Genomic DNA, 21221 nt, shown 5'->3' with positions numbered 1-21221 from the left:
TACTTCTTGTGACCTGCAGGTGGCGCCACAGACAGGCGCTATTGGCGTGTTCAGACAGGTTGCATTCTTTCACTTCCACACCTTTTGTGATGCCTTCGGGTGCACTGGTTTTTGTCAAGCACATTACTGTTTTCTTTCCTTCTTGGCAAAGAAGATCATCATAATGATGCTTGCAAAACAAGTTGCAATTTACCAAGGCAGAGTTCCCAGTTGCACTGGAACGCAGCACGGCAGGGATTCAAACAAGAGTTATGGACGCTGCAGGTTTGTCGGAACAACTCGTGACTGAAGCCTGCAAGGATGGAGACCCCGCCACTAAGGTCTCACCTTAATGGACTACTTTTAGGCTTAAGGGTCGACACTGTGCTGCCCTGCTTTTATGACGTCACATTCTGCGTGCAGGACTACATGATGCAACAAACCATGCTGAGGGTCAAAGATCCTGCTCGCTCCCTGGACTTCTACACCCGCGTCCTGGGCCTCACGTGAGTCCCAACATTTTAAGACTCACAGACACACACCCAGCGCCAAAGTGTGTGTAAGTGTGTGTGTGTGTACTGTATGAGCGACAGGTTGCTGCAGAAGATCGACTTCCCCTCCATGCACTTCAGCCTCTACTTCCTGGGCTATGAGGACAAAGCTGACATTCCAGAGGACATCCGAGACAGGACAGCGTGGACGTTTTCCCGCCGAGCCACCTTGGAGTTGACACAGTAAAACAGTTAACTGTTTTACTAATATTGGCGGGAAAAAAAATTCGCCAATATTTCTTTGGGTTTGGTGACTAAAATGTTCCAGAAAAAAAATCGAGTTGGGCTATACTTGGAATTATGGTATCAGTTCGATACTAATTAAATATAGGCATAATATCGCAGATACTGATACCGATACATTTTGACTTATGTTCGTTGATTATTACTATGAGACCACAGTAAAAGTATTTCATACAAAAACATTTTTAGAAGTAAATGCAACAATCTAAAACAATGTAATAAAATATAGATTACAAAAAAGTACCTTAGTACATTCTACTACACATTATTTGAGGGAAAAGTCAGTATTATTAAATAACAAAAAAGCAACTACATAAATATTAAAATTAGGGCTGTCAAAATTAACTCTTTAGCTCATGCGATCAATCACAAAACTTTATCCCATGAATCATATATAAACACAGAATAATTTCACATTTTATCTATATTTAGAGGGTTACGCCCAGCCGTAGAAAGTATATCAGATACATCATATGAGTAGTTAAACATGGCATTCGTGTGGCTATGAAAAAAAATGATGATTTCAAAGAAATATTTTATTTTTCTGTCTGAATGCGGCCACCTTTGCTCTTGTGGTCGCAGGAAGTATCATTAAAAAAACAATAACCTTATGGCAGAAATATCATTACCATAACTGTGTGTGTGTGTGTGTGTGTGTGTGTGTGTGTGTGTGTGTGTGTGTGTGTCAGTAACTGGGGGTCAGAGAAGAATGCAAACTTGTCTTATCACAACGGCAACAGCGACCCCCTTGGCTTTGGTGAGAACTGCAGCTCCTGCACAGAATGCAACTTCCTGTCACATGATACTGTTATCATATGATGTGTTTCCAAAAGGTCACATTGGGATCGCTGTGCCTGATGTTGGCGCTGCTTGTCAGTACTTTCAATCCCAAGGAGTGAGCTTCATCAAGAAACCGGACTCAGGTGAGGACTTGTCCTTGTGGAGACAAAACTGACGTGTACGTGGACATGATGTATCTCCTCGTAGGGAAGAGGAAGGGGTTGGCCTTCATTCAAGATCCTGATGGCTACTGGATCGAGATCTTAAGTCCTAACAAGATGGCACCCTTACTGTCACCTTAGCGTCATCCTCATCCTTCACATGCTTGATACTACAGTAATAATCAATGTTGTCATAGTTCAGAAGTTTAATAAACAAACTTTAATACAATTCTCATGTTCTACAATAGCTAGTTAGCATGCACTGTTTGCATAAGTAGGGGCGGAGCTAAAAAATCTCTCATTTCAAGCCTTCAATCAGCAGTCAGATAACTTCAATGCTCCAGGACAGTGATTATCAGACTGTGGTACGATACGCAAGCTCCATCTAGTGGTACGCCAAATCACTTAATTGAACAATCAAACACATAGTTACTGTTCAAACTGTGTGTAATTGCCAAAAAATATTTAATAAACTTCTGCCTTGTTTTTAATGAATATTTAGGCCTACTACGCTACTGTAGTTTAGTGTTGGTCATTATGGTGGTACTTGGAGAGTCAAGTGTTTTCTGAGGTGGTACTTGGTGGCAAAAGTTTGAGAACCACTGTTCCAGGAGGTTCTGCTGGTGAAAGTGGGTGGGTTTGGGGGGGAGTTAATGCAGACTTTGTCCTGCCTCTGGAGAAACCACATCCTGCATGTTTGCTCAGAGCAGAGGTATGTATATGGCCAACCCAACTGCAGGCAATCTCCTCAATGATTGGTCAAAAAGTCATCACGCGACTACAGGGCGCCTTGACTGCTACCAACAGCTGATGCTATGTGTTTGCGGCGCTTCCTCGTTAGTATTTCCACATGTAAAAATGCCCTGTTGTTCTGCATGGGGCTGCTCCACTTGCGAGAATTGTGGAGAACTTTTACATCGCTTTCCCCACAACCAAGAAAGAAGACACAAATGGGAAGTGACGATTTGCCACCAAATACCAGTGATGGGCAAGCTACTTGGAACATGTAGTAATCTAAGCTACAAGTTACTCTCGATTAAATGTAGCTAAGCTACAGGGGCGGCCATCCCCGGAGAATTGTAGCAAGCTACACTGCAAGCTACACAGCAAAAGTAGCTTGCTACATCTAATGACATATCTATGGGCCCACATGTATAATATCAATATTAATGTAACTGAGAGTGTACATATGGACACAATAAGGGTCCATTACTATTAACTATCTGTCATTTAGCTGGGGACACCCTACAACTACCTCTAGGGGACCCCACACTCCATTGTATGTATTTATTTAGTTTGCCTTTTCTTTGCCCCACCCTTGTAATGTTATTAATTGTCTCTACCTACAGTAAAAAAACAGCATCTATTTATATTTTGACAAAAAACAATGACTTGTGTGTTGTTTGGGAACAGTTGGTAATGGTTATGTGCAGTAAAAGTTTTCATGAACTCAACTCCCCTTAAAATGTGTGTTCCTAAATTTGTGCTGGACGTCTTAGATGAAGAGAGCAGTTTCGATTTTGGTTCACAGAGTAAACAACAAAAAATTAAAGTTTTGGGCATAGTTTTCTCTAAACATTTGTCTAAATTAGGCCAAGGACACACATTATTTTGGGTTTCCTGTTGTCATGTGACATGAGTGCAGTTCATTGTATTTTCTCCATATTTTTTGTATGTATGTATGTATGAATGAATGTACGTACGTATGTAGGAATAATCGTGCATGTGTATGTATGTATGTTTGTTTGCATGTACAGTATATTTTGTCTCCCAGTATGTGCGGGAGCCAAAATACAGCCCCAGCCACATAGAAAGTCCAACCCAAAACAACAGCTGTGGTACCCAGGGAACAAGGGACCACCGGCACTATGCAGCCAGCAAGCAACAGTAACCCCAGAACCGGGCAGACCATAGACAGACGCGCCCAGCAGAGGACAAGGCAAGGGAGAAGCAGGAGACCACACACCACGCGGGCAGAAAGACGTTACTCCCCGCAGCTGGACAAGAAGACCGCCTCGCCCCACAAGCAACCAGACCCCCACGAGCCCAACCACTCCCAGGAGAGCAGGGCGGGACCAGTCTTAGGCTGCCCCACTCAAGTCGACCACAGCAGGACTTTCAGGCAGGGGGCCACAAGAACCACCTGCCCCACCCCTGCACAGACGCCAACAATGGAGATGGACCATCCAGCAACCGCCACTTCCTGAAGGAAGAAAAAAAGGAAAGAGGAGATCACAGACATGCAGACAAACATCGTCACTACCCCAGCAGCTGGCCGCTGCGAAACACCACAGCATGCCCCATGACACACCAAGGCGCCACGACAGACCGCACACGGGGACTAGACCCGGCAGGCCACCATTAAGCCAGGCATCCGGAAGGACCAGCAGTTAAAACACTATCATCGTGAATAGCAGTTAGGATGCTATCAGCGTGACAACAGTTAAGATGCTGTCATCATGAACAGGGGTCTGCAACCTGTGGCTCCTTTATAATATATTATATTATATACTGTAGTTACTACACTTTCCCTTGATGCGATTCAATCCTGGCACCGTCATGGGTCTTTTAAAGTTCTGCATCAGCCATTCAATTCTAGGAGCTGTGTTTTCTGGTGAGAAACCATTACACTTAATTTGTCATGATTTTAGCTTGTTAGCTTCCTTTTTGTTAATAAACAATGGTAACTAGAGAGGGATTGCATGTTAATGGAACTTGTGATGTGTTACAATACTTTAATTGCAAACAAAGAAGACATTTGCCTCATGACTGAATCACATCAGCACAAGACAAGTAGTAAAAGCCAACCAATTACAGCCTTTGCTGCGTTGCTGCTATTCAAGGTTAGACCTTTTTTTAGGTGTATGTCACACGACACATGAGGATTTGGTGGGAGATGACAAAGCTCGCCTTAAATCAGCAGCATAAACAATTTGTAGATAAAATAGAGCAAAAGTACGGAACCATGAAAATATAAACAGTAATGGAGAATCTTGAAAAAATGGAAATGTGTGACAACCAATGTTAGACATAATGCCGTTGTACAATAACGGCGTTACCCACACACACAACTTTAACTACTACGGGGGAGTAATTAACAACTATACAATAAAGCGATAATCATGTAATCCCACAATACCCTTCTTCTGGACAAGGAGCGATACAGCCACCAAAGCACATTCAATACCTGTATGAAGTATAATTCACTTATTTTTCAAAGTAATTTGCCAAATGCTGGTGACAACACAACAGATTACAAAACAAAGTTGTCCAGCAAAGTTGGATTTTGATTAATTGTCAGGTGGCGACAGGGGTGGGTCGTTACCCCGGGAAACTATAGGGAGAAACTAGAAATTAAACCAGTGACAAAATAACATGCAAACTAACAGGGGTGGTATAACAAGACAGCAACCTAACGCGACAAAACTTTAAAGGAAACTGTAAATGTAGTCTTTTCTTCAATATAGTGGTCAAATAGGTTTTGTGGCTCCAAATGGATTTTGATTTGGTAGAAACGGGCCCAAATGGCTCTTTTGATGCAAAATGTTACAGATCCCCGATCATGACCAACAGCCACTGACCACTGTCATCCTCACCAGCAATTAAAACTGTATCATCGTGTCCAGCGGTTAAAATGCTACCATCCAATAATGTGCACAGTTGTAAGTAACAATTGTAAGCATGAAAGTCTGTACTGTACTGAAAATAAACACATGCAAGACAATATACTCATCACACCAGGGCTTGTCTGAATGAAGGTTAACTTATTTTTACCTTTATATGACAAGCTCAACATGAATCTGCAACATGGATTTAAGACTGACTTTTATTGTATTATCTTGTTTTCGTACTACTTTTGCACTAGTCGACTTTTGCACTAGTTGTGTGTGTGTGTGTGTGTGCGTGTGGGTGCATGTGCATGTGTGTGTAGTTACTGTGGTCCACTGAAAAGACAAGTTAGCATGTGGTTTCCAGTGCAACTATAAGTTGAGTTGTGAGCAACAGCTGAAGGACGACCAATGAAATGAGAGCATGAGATCACGCTGCTAATTCGGCTCAGTCATCAGGATGCGGGGCTGAGGGTGGAGTTTCAGGGTAGTTGAGGTGTTTGCCGCCATAGAGATCGTTGCCATGACAGCACAAAAAAGTAGTGATGTCCACAGCTCATATAAAACTTGCTGAAGGATCAAACCTGCTAGCCAATCAGATTTAAATGTTTGATTCCTTAGCAATTGACATTGCCAACTATGTCTTTACGTTGTCCTTTGAATGGACAGGCAAGCAATAATGGTCTCATGGCCTGGATCCTAACAAACTCTTCCTTTGGTCAGTTCCTGTTTTCTGTCTGCCATTTCCTGTCCTCAGCTCCGTTTGTCAGCCTCTTGATCTGGTGACTAAGGGCGGAGCAACAAGGCATTACCTTTAATGGCTGATTGAGTTTGGCCGATTGATAGGCAAAATTCCAAAAATGTTACCTATCATTTACAATCATTATGAGAGACAACTGCGATGAGGTGGCGACTTGTCCAGGGTGTACCCCGCCTTCCGCCCGATTGTAGCTGAGATAGGCTCCAGCGCCCCCCGCGACCCCGAAGGGAATAAGCGGTAGAAAATGGATGGATGGATATGAGAGACAAGAACACACGTCTTTTTTGGGGGGGATTGTAAAGATTTAAAAAAACGCTTGCAAAATACGGCTTATGGGAGTCATCAATATAGCCTTCAAAGCCCTCTAAAACAAATTCAAAACCCTCCATCAACGTTTTGTATACACACTACAAGTATATATATAATGTAATACAGACACATTCATAACAATATGTACAATATTTACCGTATTTTAAGCATTACCAGACACTTATTTCCTGGGTGCATTTATTTCAATGACCATAGCAACGCACTTCCTACTTCCAGCAGCAAATGTTTGTTCTACTTACGGCAACAAAGGCGTGTATGTTCTAATCATGGCAGACTTCATAATAGACGACAAAGATGACTGTTTTTGGACAATTGAGGATTCTCAATCTTATCTTTTTGGAGCTGAATATACGGAGGATGAACTACTGCTTCTAGAAGCTTAGAGAGCACGAAGAGAGGGTAAAACTTTGGAACAGACGGAAGCGGAGAGAGTCAGGACCGGTGTGAATTGACGCCGGAAATGTGGAGCTTGGAGCCTAGCTATGCCAACAGAAATGGTGTGCTTACTCAAAATCAACTGACCCGTTGATTTTGTTGGGATGCAGATAGAGATGTCCGCTAATATCGGCCGGCCGATATTATCGGCCGATTAATGCTTTAAAATGTAATATCGGAAATTATCAGTATCGGTTTCAAAAAGTAAAATTAATGACTTTTTAAAATGCCGCTGTAAGGAGCGGTACATGTCCGGTAAACACAGACGTAGGGAGCAGTACAGAGCAGTTGCGTCTTCCAGTCAGCAGCCCCTCCCCCCTCCCCTCTTGTCTCTCACACACAACACAGGAGTTGACGACTGCAGCATGAGAGGTTTACTGGCGACGCTTGATGACCTCATCAAACCGCTGCGAGCGTAGCATAACAACAACAAGAGTGTGTTGTTGCCGGTGCTGTAGCCGTGGCTAACAAGCGAGCTCGCACGGTGAATGACTAACGACACCATGTCTATGGTTTGGGATTATTTTAAAGTGTGTCTGACGGATAAAAAACTGGCAATTTGCAATGACTGCAAAAAGTTGGTTATGCGAGGAGGAACCAAGACGTCTTCCTTTAATACAAGCAATTTGATCTCCCACCTCTTCAAGAATCATAAGGAGATACACGATGAATACAAGTGGTAGATGGATGAAAACCAAACACCGAAAGCAGCTTGCAGTGAACAGAGGTGCCCTGTCTCAACGCAGCATTTCAGAAGCTCTGGCTGACTGCTAGGCCACTTCAAGCACTCACCACTAGCTTGCAGCACATTTGTGTTACTCATACAAATACGTTAGAGCAGGGCAGATTGAGCCCAGTTTATAATTTCCTGTTATACAGTATACCAGGCAGTCTATTTAAGGAGGACTATGTTATTGTTTACTTTATTACTCTAGTATACTCTGGACTGAAGCTGTTTGCCTTCATTGTTTTTGTAGCTGTTGTTTTGAGGCATGTTTAAAACAAATTAAAAATAATGCACTTTGTGAAAGTCAAAGAAAAGTATTTCCCATAGTTGTAGTGGGTATTAAAATTATCTCAGGGAGAGCAATTCCCAAATTCCAGGATGCTGTTTTGAGGCATGTCAAAAAAAATAATGCACTTTGTGACTTCATTAATGAATATGGCAGTGCCATGTTGGCACTTTTTTTTTCCATAACTTGAGTTGAAGTTGTTCTCTTATTTTGGAAAACCTTGTTACTTTGTTTAATGCATCCAGCGGGGCATCACAACAAAATTAGGCATAGTAATGTGTTAATTCCACAACTGTATATATCGTATCGGTTGGTATCGGAATCGGTAATTAAGAGTTGGACAATATTGGATTATCGGACATCTCTAGATGCAGACTGTGTGACAAATGAACTTTTGAAAACACTTAAAGATTGTGATGAGGATGATGATAATGATGAGGCTGTAACTCGGTATGGACGCCAGTTTCAATGATGACAAAAACAGAAGTTCTGTCCCGTGCACATTGGCTAACAAGCTAAATATGCTAACATAAGATTCCTCTGTGTGAATGCTTGACTTAACTTGTCTTCAGATGATAGTACATCCCGTAGAAATGTCACCTTGTCAATCATAGCTGTTGCTATTGGGGTTTTTGCAGAGTTTACAGGAATCAAGCCACAAGCTGTTGCTTACCTTGACCACATTCAGTTCTATTCACAATCTCCTCATGCGGAAGGCATCATTTCATAGTAAAACACTCAAATGTTCCTCAAATAGTTGTAGGAATGTTGTGTTTTTTCTTTCCAACCTCCCAATGTGTCCCCCCCCATGTGTGACCATTGCGCCCCTGAGCACCTATTAATAACAGGCAGCAGCAACATTGACACTGCCAGGATTCTCTTAGGCTGAGTCATCAGCTGCTTTCATCCGGGACATCAGCTGACCCCCCCGCTGGACTTGATGTCATCTCTGTCATCTGGAAGTAGATCATGACTCATGTTCAGTCAAGAAAAGGACTGGAGGAGTTCCACAAGTCTTCTGTTGTTGACACCACACTTCATTTATTTCACGATGGTTTGACGCCGTCTTTTTCCCCTCCGCCAGGCCAACATGCGAGCCAGGAAGTGCAACATGGACAAGCAAGATGACGGACATGTGAAGGCAAAATGTAAAGGCTTCAAGGAACTGGAAGAGGAAAGTACAGCACAGCCTAAGAAGAGAAAGGCCAAAGTCCAGCAAGAGGAGAAGCACAGAAAGATGTCAAAAATGAATTTGTCTAAGAATGATTTGGTCCAGCTGCTGGGAATCATGGAGGGGGAAGTTCAGGTGGGCCTTCTTTACCCTTTGCTGACATTAATATATGCAGTAATTAATTTACACATGTTCTTTACTGCCAGTGAGAACGTAAACTAGAATAGAGGAAACAGCTTCCTCTGGTGGTCAAAGTTAATAGGCGTTAACGCTTTCTGGACATGTAAGAGGTTTTATGCATGTGGACAGGCCCGAGAGGACATCATCAGCCTGCTGAGGTCAGAGAAAAACCGAGTGGAGAAGTTGGAATGTCATTATGGATCAGCCATTCCTGCCAAGGCACTGCATGCCCTGCAGAGGGACGGCTTGGTAACCCACGACGGCGGCTGTATGGACGACGTGTACGAGAAGCCGATGGCCGAGGTGAAAGTAAAACCTTATACTTACCTTATATTACTAAGATTACGGTTAGCAATTGTTGTGTTTTCCATGAAGAAACAAACTCCTGAGAAGAAAAACTTAGCGTAGCATGCATGTATATGGAGCATGTATAGCAGTGGTGACCAAACTTTTTCCACTGAGGGCTGCATACTAAAAATGAAAGAATGCGAGGTGGTACTTTGGTACATTTTATAGCAAAGTTATTCAGCTAAATTCGTTTTGGAGACACATTTCCAGAAAGGTCTTCTCTCTCAGTAGTAATTTAATTTTGTATATTCCTGAGGACCAGTTTCGTCTGCAGTGGACACTTAATTTTTGTCTGCCAGAGTTACAAAATTCTAAAATAAATAGCCCGTTGTATTCAACAGTATAGCACTCTGCTGTGTTTAAGGGACCTACTGCAAAAAATCTAGTCAAAGATCATTAACATCACAACGCTGTAGTGTTTTTAGTAGTCTGCTGCAAAAATGTTTAAGTCTCTTTCAAGTTTTAGAAATGAACTCATGGGCCAGTCTATAGTGTCATTTCCTGGTTCATAGCATTGTTTATAGCATGTTTGGTATTTTTAATTTGCATTCAGGGCTAGGAAAGTGCTGTTTTCTAAATGAAACATGGCACGTTTGTTATTTGTTTGCTCTTTGAAGAAATTCTGGAAACATTTGATTGGCCATCTTTTAGTGCATACACGTCACTGCGAGTAGGAACGCAATGCGATGTTGGGAGGTCTGAAATGTTAAACTTCCATGTCTGTACTCAGCTGGAGCGCCTTGAGGACAAACAGAAAGAGACGTACCGCCGCATGTTGGAGCAGCTGCTGCTGGCCGAGAAATGTCATCGCCGCACCGTCATGGAGCTTGATGGCGAAAAGTGCAAGCACGCCGACTTCATCAACAAAAGTGACGACTTCACCAACCTGTTGGAACAGGAGAGAGAGAGGTGAGCGCTGAAAAGACATTGCATTGGTCCGGCATGTACCTCATCTTAAACCTTCTTATTGCACACGTTTCCAGGCTCAAAAACCTGCTAGAGCAGGAAAAGGCCTACCAAACTCGTAAGGAAAAAGAGCATAGCAAACGCCTGGAGATGATCAGTGCGGAGTTGGTCAAGCTCAAGTCATTTGCCCTCATGTTGGTGGACGAGCGGCAGCTTCACATGGAGCAGCTGGCCCTGCAGAGCAAGAAGGTCCAAGAGCTTGCTCAGAAGTCACAAGAAAAAGAGCAGCGGTTGGCAGCAGTCACTGACGCTGCCAACAAAGACAGCCAGAAGGTCCTCAAGCTTGAGGCCGAATTGGAGCACAGAGTGGCCACATCTAAACTGGAGCATGAGGAGATGACCGCTAAACTTTCCAACCAAGAGTCACAAAGCCGACATCTGCGATTGAGGCTATCTGGACTTGAGGGCAAGATTGAAGAGCTGGAGGAAAGCAACAAGCTTCTGCAGAAATCTGAGGAGGAGTTGCAGGAGCTAAGAGAAAAAATCAGCAAAGGTGAGTGTGGGAGTTCCTCCCTTATGGCTGAGCTGGAAACTCTCCGGAAGAAGGTGCTGGAGATAGAAGGCAAAGATGAGGAGTTAACCAAGATGGAGACTCAGTGCAGGGAGCTTCGAAAGAGGCTGCAGGATGAGGTGAATGTCAGCAGGGAGCTAAGGCTAGAAGTGGACAAGCTGCACAAGAGAATGGTTGACCTAAAGAAACTTGAAGGTGCTTTTAGCAGGAGCCAGACAGATTGTTCCATGCTCTGCACAAACCTGGAGAAAGAGAAACATGTTGTGACAGAACTGGCCGACGAGCTGCAGAGGATAAAGGAACGACTCAAAGAACTGGAGTCTGTGGAGGCAAAGTTTGGGAGGGCAGAGATGATCCTCAAAGATGATCTCATGAAGCTCAAGTCCTTCACTGTCATTTTGGCAAATGAAAGGAAAAATATGGCAAACAAATTGAAACAGGAAGAGCAGAAAAGTAAAGATTTAAGTACAAAATACAAAGCAGAGCAATGTAAAGTTATGGAGGTCACAGAGAAGCTGATTGAAGAGAGCAAAAAACTTCTCAAAGTCAAATCTGAGATGGAGCTCAAAGTAACAAGTATGACTGAGGAGAAAGACAAATTAAAAAGTAAACTGACAAGCGAGGAGGAGACCTGTCGGCAGCTGAACAGGAAGTTGTGTGGGATGAAAGAAACAATGGACAAGCTGGAGGAGACGGAGAGGGCGAGGACAAATAAACAATTGGATGATGATAACAGAATAAAAGAGCTTACACTAGAAGTTGGCAGCCTCAGGAGCCGCCTCAAGCAACTGGAGGTTGTACGGGGTGATTTAATGAAGACAGAGGATGAATATGACCTGCTGGAAAAAAAGTTCAGGTCTGAACAGGACAAAGCCAACTCCCTCTCCAAACTTGTAGAAGAAATGAAAAGTCAGATGGTCAGGAGCAAAGCTGTAGACAAAGGAGCGGTCACGGGTTCGGAGGTCGAGCTAAGAATGCGTTGCAAAAAGGAAGAGGCAAAGAGCAGAGATCTAGAGGTGGATATTCAGGCCTTGAAAGAGAAAATCCATGAGCTGATGACCAAGGAGGATCAGCTTGCCCAGCTGCAGGTAGATTATTCCATCCTTCAGCAAAGGTTACTGGAGGAGCAGGAAAGGAGAATGAGTACCAGTCAAGAAGTGACCAACCTCAGCCAGGAACTGGAAGCCAACAGGAGATATAGTCGTGCCTTGAGGCCCGGAATGAATGGAAGGAGGATGGTGGACGCTGCACTTACGTCCACGGCTGTGCAGACTGACGTGTTGGCCAGTGAGTCTGTTGATGATGACACAGCGGCGGGCTTCATCCGAAAGTCAGTCCTGGAAGAGAAACACCTTATGAACAATCTAAGGCAGCAGGGTCTTAAACAGCCCAGCGTTTTAGAACGTTACCCGCCAGCGTTGGCAGAAGCTCAGGCCAAGAAGTCCTGGATACCGTGGATGAAGAAGAGAGAGGCCATCCCTGTCAAGAGCACCACTCCCGGGAGGGTAATACTTCCCTCTACTGTGGTGTCCACATCCCAAAAGTCAGGCCAGCCGCTTCACATTCGGGTGACCCCTGACCCTACCAACAGTATCGCCACCTTGGAGATCACCAGGCCACGAGCTGAGGACTTCTTCTCCAGTACCACCATCATCCCAACTCTTGGCCTTCAGAAACCTCGCATAACCATCTTTCCAAAAGCCACAGGTGTGACGGCAGAACCCAAAGCCTGCGACATGCCTGATCGAGCCATGTCACCGGTTACTATAACAACCATTTCTAGAGCAAAAAGTCCTAATAAAAGTAATTCTGAGGATCGCCAGCCTGCGGTGTCCATCATTACAGTCAGCACAAGCCCCATAACAGAAGCACATGCTTCACCAGAAGGTTGTGGAATGTCCTCGGGCACCGCGTCGGTCAGAAATTACAACAACATTGTGACAACAGAGGACAACAAAATTCACATCCATCTGAGGCCCTTGGACAACCGTGAGATTCCTATGGGGACAGTCCTGCGCTCCCCCCACCAACCCTCAAGTGGGAGCAAAATGACCAGCAGCTTAACCATCACGCCTGTCACCTCGGCAACGTGCAGGCCAACACAGTCTGCGGTGAGGGATACGTTTTTTTACTATTCCATCTTTAACACTGACAGCGCTACGTTGATGTGTTTCATCACGTGTTTTATTGTGTTTCATTGTTTCATCCTGTTTTTCGTCATGTGTCTCATCATGTGTTTCATTGTTTTTTAATTATGTTTCAACACGTGATTCGTCATGTGTTTCAACACGTGTTTCATCATGTGTTTCATCACGTGTTTCGTCATGTGTTCAGCACGTGTTTTATCATGTTTGATCACATATTTCATCACATTTTTCATTACGTGTTTCATCATGTGTTTCCTCACATGTTGCGTCATGTGTTGCGTCACGTGTTTCCTTATGTGTTTCATCCAAGTTCCATCACATATTTTATCATGTATTGTACTGAGCTGCCACCTTACCGTGGTAGAGGAGTTTGCGTGTCCCAATGATCCTAGGAGCTATGTTGTCCGGGGACTTTATGCCCCCTGGTAGAGTCTCCCAAGACAAACTGGTCCTAGGGGAGGGATCAGACAAAGAGCAGCTCGAAGACTTCTATGGGAATGAAACAACAAAGACTCAGATTTCCCTCGCCCGGACGCGGGTCACCGGGGCCCCCCTCTGGAGCCAGGCCCGGAGTTGGGGCACGATGGCGAGCGCCTGGTGGCCGGGCCTGCCCCCATGGGGCCTGGCCGGGCACAGCCCGAAGAGGCAACGTGGGGCACCCCTCCAATGGGCTCACCACTCATGGGAGGGGCCGTAGAGGTCGGGTACATTGTGAGCTGGGCGGCAGCCGAAGGCAGGGCACTTGGCGGTCCGATCCTCGGCTACAGAAGCTAGCTCTTGGGACGTGGAACGTCACCTCGCTGGGGGGGAAGGAGCCTGAGCTAGTGCGCGAGGTATAGAAGTTCCGGCTAGACATAGTCGGACTCACTTCGACGCACAGCAAGGGCTCTGGAACCAGTTCTCTCGAGAGGGGCTGGACTCTCTTCTACTCTGGCGTTGCCGGCAGTGAGAGGCGACGGGCTGGGGTGGCAATTCTTGTTGCCCCCCGGCTCAGAGCCTGCATGTTGGAGTTCAACCCGGTGGACGAGAGGGTAGAGTTTGGTCCGCATTGCCGGCAGTAAGTCGGACACGTTCCCAGTGAGGGTTGGACTCCGCCAAGGCTGCCCTTTGTCACCGATTCTGTTCATAACTTTTATGGACAGAATTTCTAGGCGCAGTCAAGGCGTTGAGGGGATCTGGTTTGGTGGCTGCAGGATTAGGTCTCTGCTTTTTGCAGATGATGTGGCCCTGATGGCTTCATCCGGCCAGGATCTTCAGCTCTCACTGGATCGGTTCGCAGCTGAGTGTGAAGCGACTGGGATGAGAATCAGCACCTCCAAATCCGAGTCCATGGTTCTCGCCCGGAAAAGGGTGGAGTGCCATCTCCGGGTTGCGGAGGAGACCCTGCCACAAGTGGAGGAGTTCAAGTACCTCGGAGTCTTGTTCACGAGTGAGGGAAGAGTGGATCGTGAGATCAACAGGCGGATCGGTGCGGCGTCTTCAGTAATGCGGACGCTGTATCGATCCGTTGTGGTGAAGAAGGAGCTGAGCCGGAAGGCAAAGCTCTCAATTTACCGGTCGATCTACGTTCCCATCCTCACCTATGGTCATGAGCTTTGGGTTATGACCGAAAGGACAAGATCACGGGTACAAGCGGCCGAAATTAGTTTCCTCCGCCGGGTGGCGGGGCTCTCCCTTAGAGATAGGGTAAGAAGCTCTGCCATCCGGGGAGAGCTCAAAGTAAAGCCGCTGCTCCTCCACATCGAGAGGAGCCAGATGAGGTGGTTCGGGCATCTGGTCAGGATGCCACCCGAACGCCTCCCTAGGGAGGTGTTTAGGGCGCGTCCGACCAGTACGAGGCCACGGGGCAGACCCAGGACACGTTGGGAAGACTATGTCTCCCGGCTGGCCTGGGAACGCTTCGGGATCCCCCGGGAAGAGCTGGACAAAGTGGCTGGGGAGAGTGAAGTCTGGGCTTCCCTGCTTAGGCTGCTGCCCCCGCGACCCGACCTCGGATAAGCGGAAGAAGATGGATGGATGGATGGATGGATGGATGTATTGTGTGTTTCACCATGTGTTTCATGATGCATTTCATCCTCTGTTTCCTATGTCTCATCACGTTTTTACATCATGTATTTCATTTTGTTTCTTCTCGTGTTCACGTTTCGTCACATGTTCATCACATGTTTCATTGTATTTCATCATGTTTCATCATGTGTTTCAGCACGTATTTTATCATGTGTTTAATCATGTTTCATTGTTTCATCACGTTTAATCGTGTTTTATCACTTGTTTCATTATGTTTCATCATGTATTTCATCATGTGTTTCATTGTGTTTCATTACGTGTTTTGTCACATTTTTCATCACGTTTCGCAATGTTTTTCATTTGTTTCGTCATGTATTTTATCACATGTTTCATTATGTTTTATCACGTTTTTTCATCACATTTCTCAATGTTTTTCGTTTGTTTCGTCATGTATTTTATCACGTGTTTCATTATGTTTTATCACGTTTTTTCATCACATTTCTCAATGTTTTTCGTTTGTTTCGTCATGTATTTTATCACGTGTTTCATTATGTTTTATCACGTTTTTTCATCACATTTCTCAATGTTTTTCATCATTTGTTTCATCACGTTTCATTGTGTTTCATCACTTCTTTCATGTTTCATCACGTGTTTCCTTATGTCTCATCACGTGTATTATCACGTGTTTCATCATGAGTTTCATCTCTTGTTTCGTTGTGTTCAATGAATGAATGCATGAAGTATGTTTATGTGGCGCTTTTTCACAATTTTCTTAAAGTAGCTTTACTTTGGGAAAACCAGGACATCACGTGTTTATCACATTTCATTGTATTTCATCATGTGTTTCATCATGTAATAATAATAATAATATTAATAATGGATTAAAGTTATATAGCACGTTTTTCTGACACTGACAGCACGTGACACTGAGAATCTATCATTAATCCACTCCACAGTCACACATTGATGGTGGTAAGCTACATTTGTTGCTGCCCTGGGGTAGACTGACGAAAGCGTGGCTGCGAATTTGCGCCAACGGCCTCTCCTACCACCACCAAACATTCGTTCACATTTATACACCATTGTCTTGTACTGGTGGCAAGGTCGGTGAAGTGGCTTGCCCAAGGACACAACAGCAGTGACTGGGATGGTGCAAACTGCATTCGTACCAAGAACCCTCAAGTTTTTGGACGGACGCTCTACCATCTGAGCCCTATTGTTCCATCATAGTTTTAATTATGTTTCAGCATTGTGCGTCATCACGTATTTCATTGCGTTTCATTATGTTTCATCACGTGTTTCTTCTTCCAGCCTGCTCGGGAGCTTCAGTCAACTCGGACTACCACTACGTGCCTCCCCTTGTCAAAGGCTTTGACAGTCAGTAGCAAAGTGCCAGGAGTCTCCACGGCAGCGAGGTCAGAGTCACGTGAGAGTCATCTACTGAAAATCAAAGTGAGGAAGGAGCCTTCTGCACACGAAGGTGAAAGCTGAAGCATCATGGCGTTCTCTTGGAGTGTGATTGGCGATCTGCTGAATATTTAGACACTTTACAGCAGTGTTTAATATGAAATGTGGATGTATATAAAATCTCTGGCAGTAAATATTAACTTTTTTAATCCCATCTGTCACTTTTAGGTTTGCAGGCACACTGTTTGATGACTATTTCCAAATAAAAATATATAAAATGTTTACAACAAGATCAGTTCTGATGTAACACATATGTAATGGTTTCATGTGGACGGTACTCCTTTTTTTCTTTCTTTACAAATCTACCTGAGGCGTCTTCAGGTGACAAGTGCAAAAACAAGGCAACAGTACATGCATAGTAATAAATACAAATAATACGAATTGATAAATACAACTGCAATAGTTTTTAATCCGACTGATACTGTTATGTTTTCAGGAGGAGTGTAGACGGCACAGACCACAAGAGGGCGTAGTAGCTCTATGATTTATTATCCATCCCATCCATCCATTTTCTGCCGCTTCTCCCTATATATATATATATATATATATATATATATATATATATATATATATATATATATATATATATATATATATATATATATATATATATATATATATATAATAACAAATAATAATATTAATTAACAACAAGGGAATGGAGTGTGATGAAATCCAAGAGTGTGTATGGTGTGTGACTAAGTGAGGAATTAACTGTTGTGTGTTACCATGAGTGTTGAGTGAGGAAGCGGACAAGTCCAAAGGGGCTAGGCAGAAGAAGGTCCGTGAGACAGGCAGGTTGTCGGGGGGTATAGCGAGGCGTCAACAGGGGTCCGTGTCTAAGCAGGGGTCGAGGATCGAGGGAGGCAGTCCAAAGTCCAGAGGGAAGTCGAGGCATACAGCTCGATCACGGAAGACACGTGAAGTACTGCGGGAAACACAAGGGACATAATACTCGGGAACTGGGAAGACACAGAGAAAGATCAAGTACGCGGGAGGGAAGCAAGAGACGGGAAGCTTACTACGGGAAACAGATGATTACGTTCTGGCAAAGTATCTTCGGGTCTGCTGTTCTTTATACTGTTCGCCTTCATCAGTCCGAGGTGCGCTGATTGCACATGGCCGCAAGGCTGCCAGAGCAAGCAGGGGCGTGTCCTGGCGCGCTGCCAGCGGAGGCGCCGGCAGAGCTTGCAGCAGAAGGCAGACTGCGCATGCACCGTGACATACATCATCGAAAGGTGACAAACTTCACAATTCATCGCTTAAAAACAAATGATGGACAATTGAGCAGAAACAACTATTGATTTTGGAAGTCACGCCAAGTGCTGATTTTGCCTCCTCACCCACACGTTTCTCAAAACACTGAAAAAAAATGTCCCACAAACCGTGAAAGCCAAAATCCTCACCATAGGGTTGACTCTAGGCGGGCATACAGTATATGAGGGGACAGTTTTTTGTTGTAATAAATTAGTAACCATGCTTTTTTCATTGAATTTGGTTGTTTGCTATGAGTCCAAATCAAACCTGGAGAAGTGGATTGCAATTTGTCAGGACTCTACCTTCAGACCTGTCCAGCTTGGATGTCCCACACACTAAAAAATGCTGTGTTATTTTGATAACCCAATTTATGAGTTGCGGGTGTTGGGTTAATTTTTGGAGTTATTTTTATGAAGAGCAATCCATTTTTTGGGGTTATAAGGGTATTATTTTAACTCAATTTCTGTTAAATAAATTCAACCCAATAGTTGGGTTATGAATCAACCAACATTGAGTGTGCATAACTCAACTTTTGGGCTAAATAATTCAACCCAATAGTTTGGTTGGGAATAACCCAACGATAAGTTATCATAACTCAACTTTTTGGTTGAATAATTCAACGCAAAAGTTGGGTTGAAAAAATTAACCCAAAATGTTGAGTTAAAATAACTCAAATAAGGGGTTCGTCCTTTTCTGAACCAGCAGTTGGGTTAAAATTGGGTTATTTTTAAACCCAACATTTTTTAGTGGGCACCCGAAGACTATAAGATCCTGCTGGTATAACTCTTAAGGTCAGTGGCACACAAAGCCCCTGACCACAATAAGTTGGCAATACCTCAAAATTGAAATTGAAAAATAGATATAAAATAAAGTACACTTCATCCACATTTATCAAACAACAACACAATGTTTATCTTAACTGGAAGGCCTAATTCTTAAATACAATTTTACTTTAAGTAGTACTTTACATACGATAGTCCATCCATCCATCCATTTTCTACCGCTTATTCCAGGGGTGGGCAATTCATTTTTACCGGGGGCCGCATGAGCAACCCGAGCATTGCTGGAGGGCCACATCGACAATATTTCAATTAAATTTTGCTCAATATTATTTTTGATATATACCGTAAGATAAATAATAATAATAATAATAATAATAATTAATAATAATAGTAATACTTCAACATAGTGTGTGTAACAGCATTCCATGACTAATATAAATAAATTAACATTAATAATAAATGACAGTAAAATAAGCACACGTATGACTGAGGAGTCATGGTGTAACTTTGTGTGGTGTTTGAGTTGTCCGACTTTTTGTGTGGCCATAAACGCACCAGTGGTTTAGTGCTATGCGTGTTGGTGACAGATGACAAGTTGGTTTTGGCCTAATTTGTACGGCAGAAAATGACTAGTTTTTCGAGATAGAATTGTTTTACTCATGTTTTTGGTGTGGTTATGTCCGAATATAAACAGTTTTGCTCAATAAAGTGATCGATATAATTCCTGTCCTCGAAGCATCTCGATAGACGTTACAATAATTGAACGGTGTTCAATTGAACGGTGTTGACGAACACCGTTAGGGCCGCTTGTTGTCACTGTCACTCAAAGTTGCATTGCAAAATAACATGGAATAAATATGTTTATTTTGTTTAGAATTCAGATGGGATTTGATTTGGTGCGCGGCATATATTTGCTGCGCGCAGCAGACGCTTGAGCAGTGCGCAATTGCGCAGGTACGCACCTTAGAGGGAACGTTGCTTTGCAGTCCATGTCTTGTTGGAAACACGCCATTCTTCATCAACTTTTCTCTTTTTAGCGTCTCGGGTGTAAACCGTGCATCACTTGTCGCTGCATGTGCACCTTCACTCGCAGGTTACACACGGACACACGCCCATAAATAATACTTTTCAAAATAAAAGCAGCACAGTTGTATTGCGCGCACAACATAGATGTTTTTTCAACTTTATTTTGTAATTAATGATTGCAGCTGTTCACATTCGCTCACAATCACGCACACGCATACGCATACGTCCACACGGAAGTAATACAAATAACGATTTTCAAAACAAAAGCAGCACCGTTGTATTGCACACTCGACATAGATACTTTTTAAAATGTATTTTGTAATTTATAATTAATAATAATAATAATACCTGGGATTTATATAGCGCTTTTCTAAGTACCCAAAGTCGCTTTACATGTTAAAAACCCATCATTCATTCACACCTGGTGGTGGTAAGCTACTTTCGTAGCCACAGCTGCCCTGGGGTAGACTGACGGAAGCGTGGCTGCCAATTTGCGCCTACGGCCCCTCCGACCACCACCTATCATTCATTCAACATTCATTGCACCGGGGGCAAGGGTGAAGTGTCCTGCCCAAGGACACAACGGCATGGTCACGCGGGCCGGACAGGGACGCACAAAGGGCCGGATGCGGCCCGTGGGCCGCAGAATGCCTAGGTCTGGCTTATTCCCTTCGGGGTCGCGGGGGGCGCTGGAGCATATCTCAGCTACAATCGGGCGGAAGGCGGGGTACACCCTGGACAAGTCGATAGGTACAGTAGTCTTATGAATAATACAAAAATATATATTTTCAAACTAGTTTATCATCAGGTGAACTGCATCATGTCTCAAAGTTTCTGCAGTCCCACAGAACCCCAACTCATTTACACAGAGAAACCTAACAGCACTGCCCACAGTCTTGTTGTAGTGACGTTTTTTTTAAGTTGTGTTTTACCAACCAACAGGGAGTCAACAATTCCCCCAGTAGCCTCTGTGCTTTTGTGCTGAGTCCGTGTAGTTCAAGCATGCACATGGTTGTGGCTGGACAAATGCCTCTGTTATGGGGTGCCGAATGTAAAAGTTCAGTCACACTTTTGTAGCAGATATATTTCTCAAATTTAGCAAATTTTTCCTCACATCTAAATCACTTTTCTCACATTTGACACACATTTTTTACATTAAGGTCATTGTCATCACTTTTACATTCAAATTAAATGTTGACTCTAAATATATCTAAATGTTAAATCTAAGTGTTAAATCTAAATCTAAATATAAATGTTATATATAAACCTTAATCTTAAATCTGAATCTAAATATTAAAACTAAATCTAAATGGTAAATCTAAACCTAAATGTTAACGCTAAACCTAAATGTTCAATCTAAACCCAAATCTAAATTCTAAATCTAAATCTAAATGTGAGTGCCAAATGTTCAATCTAAACCTAAATGTTAGATATAAATGTTAAATTTAAACCGAAATGTTAAATCTTGTTCGAAATCCATCCATCCAACCATTTTCTAA

General features: G+C 43.5%; 2 protein-coding genes across 2 annotated transcripts; both read left to right on the top strand.

Moving 5' to 3' along the window:
* The first annotated feature begins 94 nt into the window (after positions 1 to 94).
* LOC133647902 (lactoylglutathione lyase-like) lies at positions 95 to 3069 on the top strand. Its single transcript, XM_062043648.1, has 6 exons — positions 95 to 320; positions 403 to 485; positions 573 to 713; positions 1463 to 1530; positions 1607 to 1696; positions 1761 to 3069. Exons 1-6 carry the CDS (start codon positions 252 to 254, stop codon positions 1853 to 1855), a joined length of 546 nt encoding a protein of 181 aa, XP_061899632.1. The 5' UTR covers positions 95 to 251; the 3' UTR covers positions 1856 to 3069.
* A 5634-nt stretch (positions 3070 to 8703) lies between these two features.
* Positions 8704 to 16845, top strand: filip1b (filamin A interacting protein 1b). The gene is made up of 5 exons (XM_062043647.1): positions 8704 to 9166; positions 9341 to 9514; positions 10290 to 10468; positions 10543 to 13147; positions 16502 to 16845. The coding sequence occupies exons 1-5, from the start codon at positions 8951 to 8953 to the stop codon at positions 16679 to 16681; spliced, it is 3354 nt and encodes a 1117-aa protein (XP_061899631.1). The 5' UTR covers positions 8704 to 8950; the 3' UTR covers positions 16682 to 16845.
* Positions 16846 to 21221: the final 4376 nt, after the last annotated feature.

This window comes from Entelurus aequoreus, linkage group LG04 (genome assembly GCF_033978785.1).
Source record: "Entelurus aequoreus isolate RoL-2023_Sb linkage group LG04, RoL_Eaeq_v1.1, whole genome shotgun sequence".
Classification (NCBI taxonomy): domain Eukaryota; kingdom Metazoa; phylum Chordata; class Actinopteri; order Syngnathiformes; family Syngnathidae; genus Entelurus; species Entelurus aequoreus.
This window is presented reverse-complemented; position numbering and strand designations above follow the sequence as displayed.

Coding starts and splice junctions, on each gene's coding strand:
- LOC133647902 (XM_062043648.1), top strand. CDS start 252: ATGGACGCTGCAGGTTTGTCGGAACAACTCGTGACTGAAGCCTGCAAG. Junction 1,531..1,606: donor CAGCGACCCCCTTGGCTTTG/GTGAGAACTGCA, acceptor TGTTTCCAAAAG/GTCACATTGGGATCGCTGTG. Junction 1,697..1,760: donor CATCAAGAAACCGGACTCAG/GTGAGGACTTGT, acceptor ATCTCCTCGTAG/GGAAGAGGAAGGGGTTGGCC.
- filip1b (XM_062043647.1), top strand. CDS start 8,951: ATGCGAGCCAGGAAGTGCAACATGGACAAGCAAGATGACGGACATGTG. Junction 9,167..9,340: donor TCATGGAGGGGGAAGTTCAG/GTGGGCCTTCTT, acceptor GCATGTGGACAG/GCCCGAGAGGACATCATCAG. Junction 13,148..16,501: donor GCAGGCCAACACAGTCTGCG/GTGAGGGATACG, acceptor TTCTTCTTCCAG/CCTGCTCGGGAGCTTCAGTC.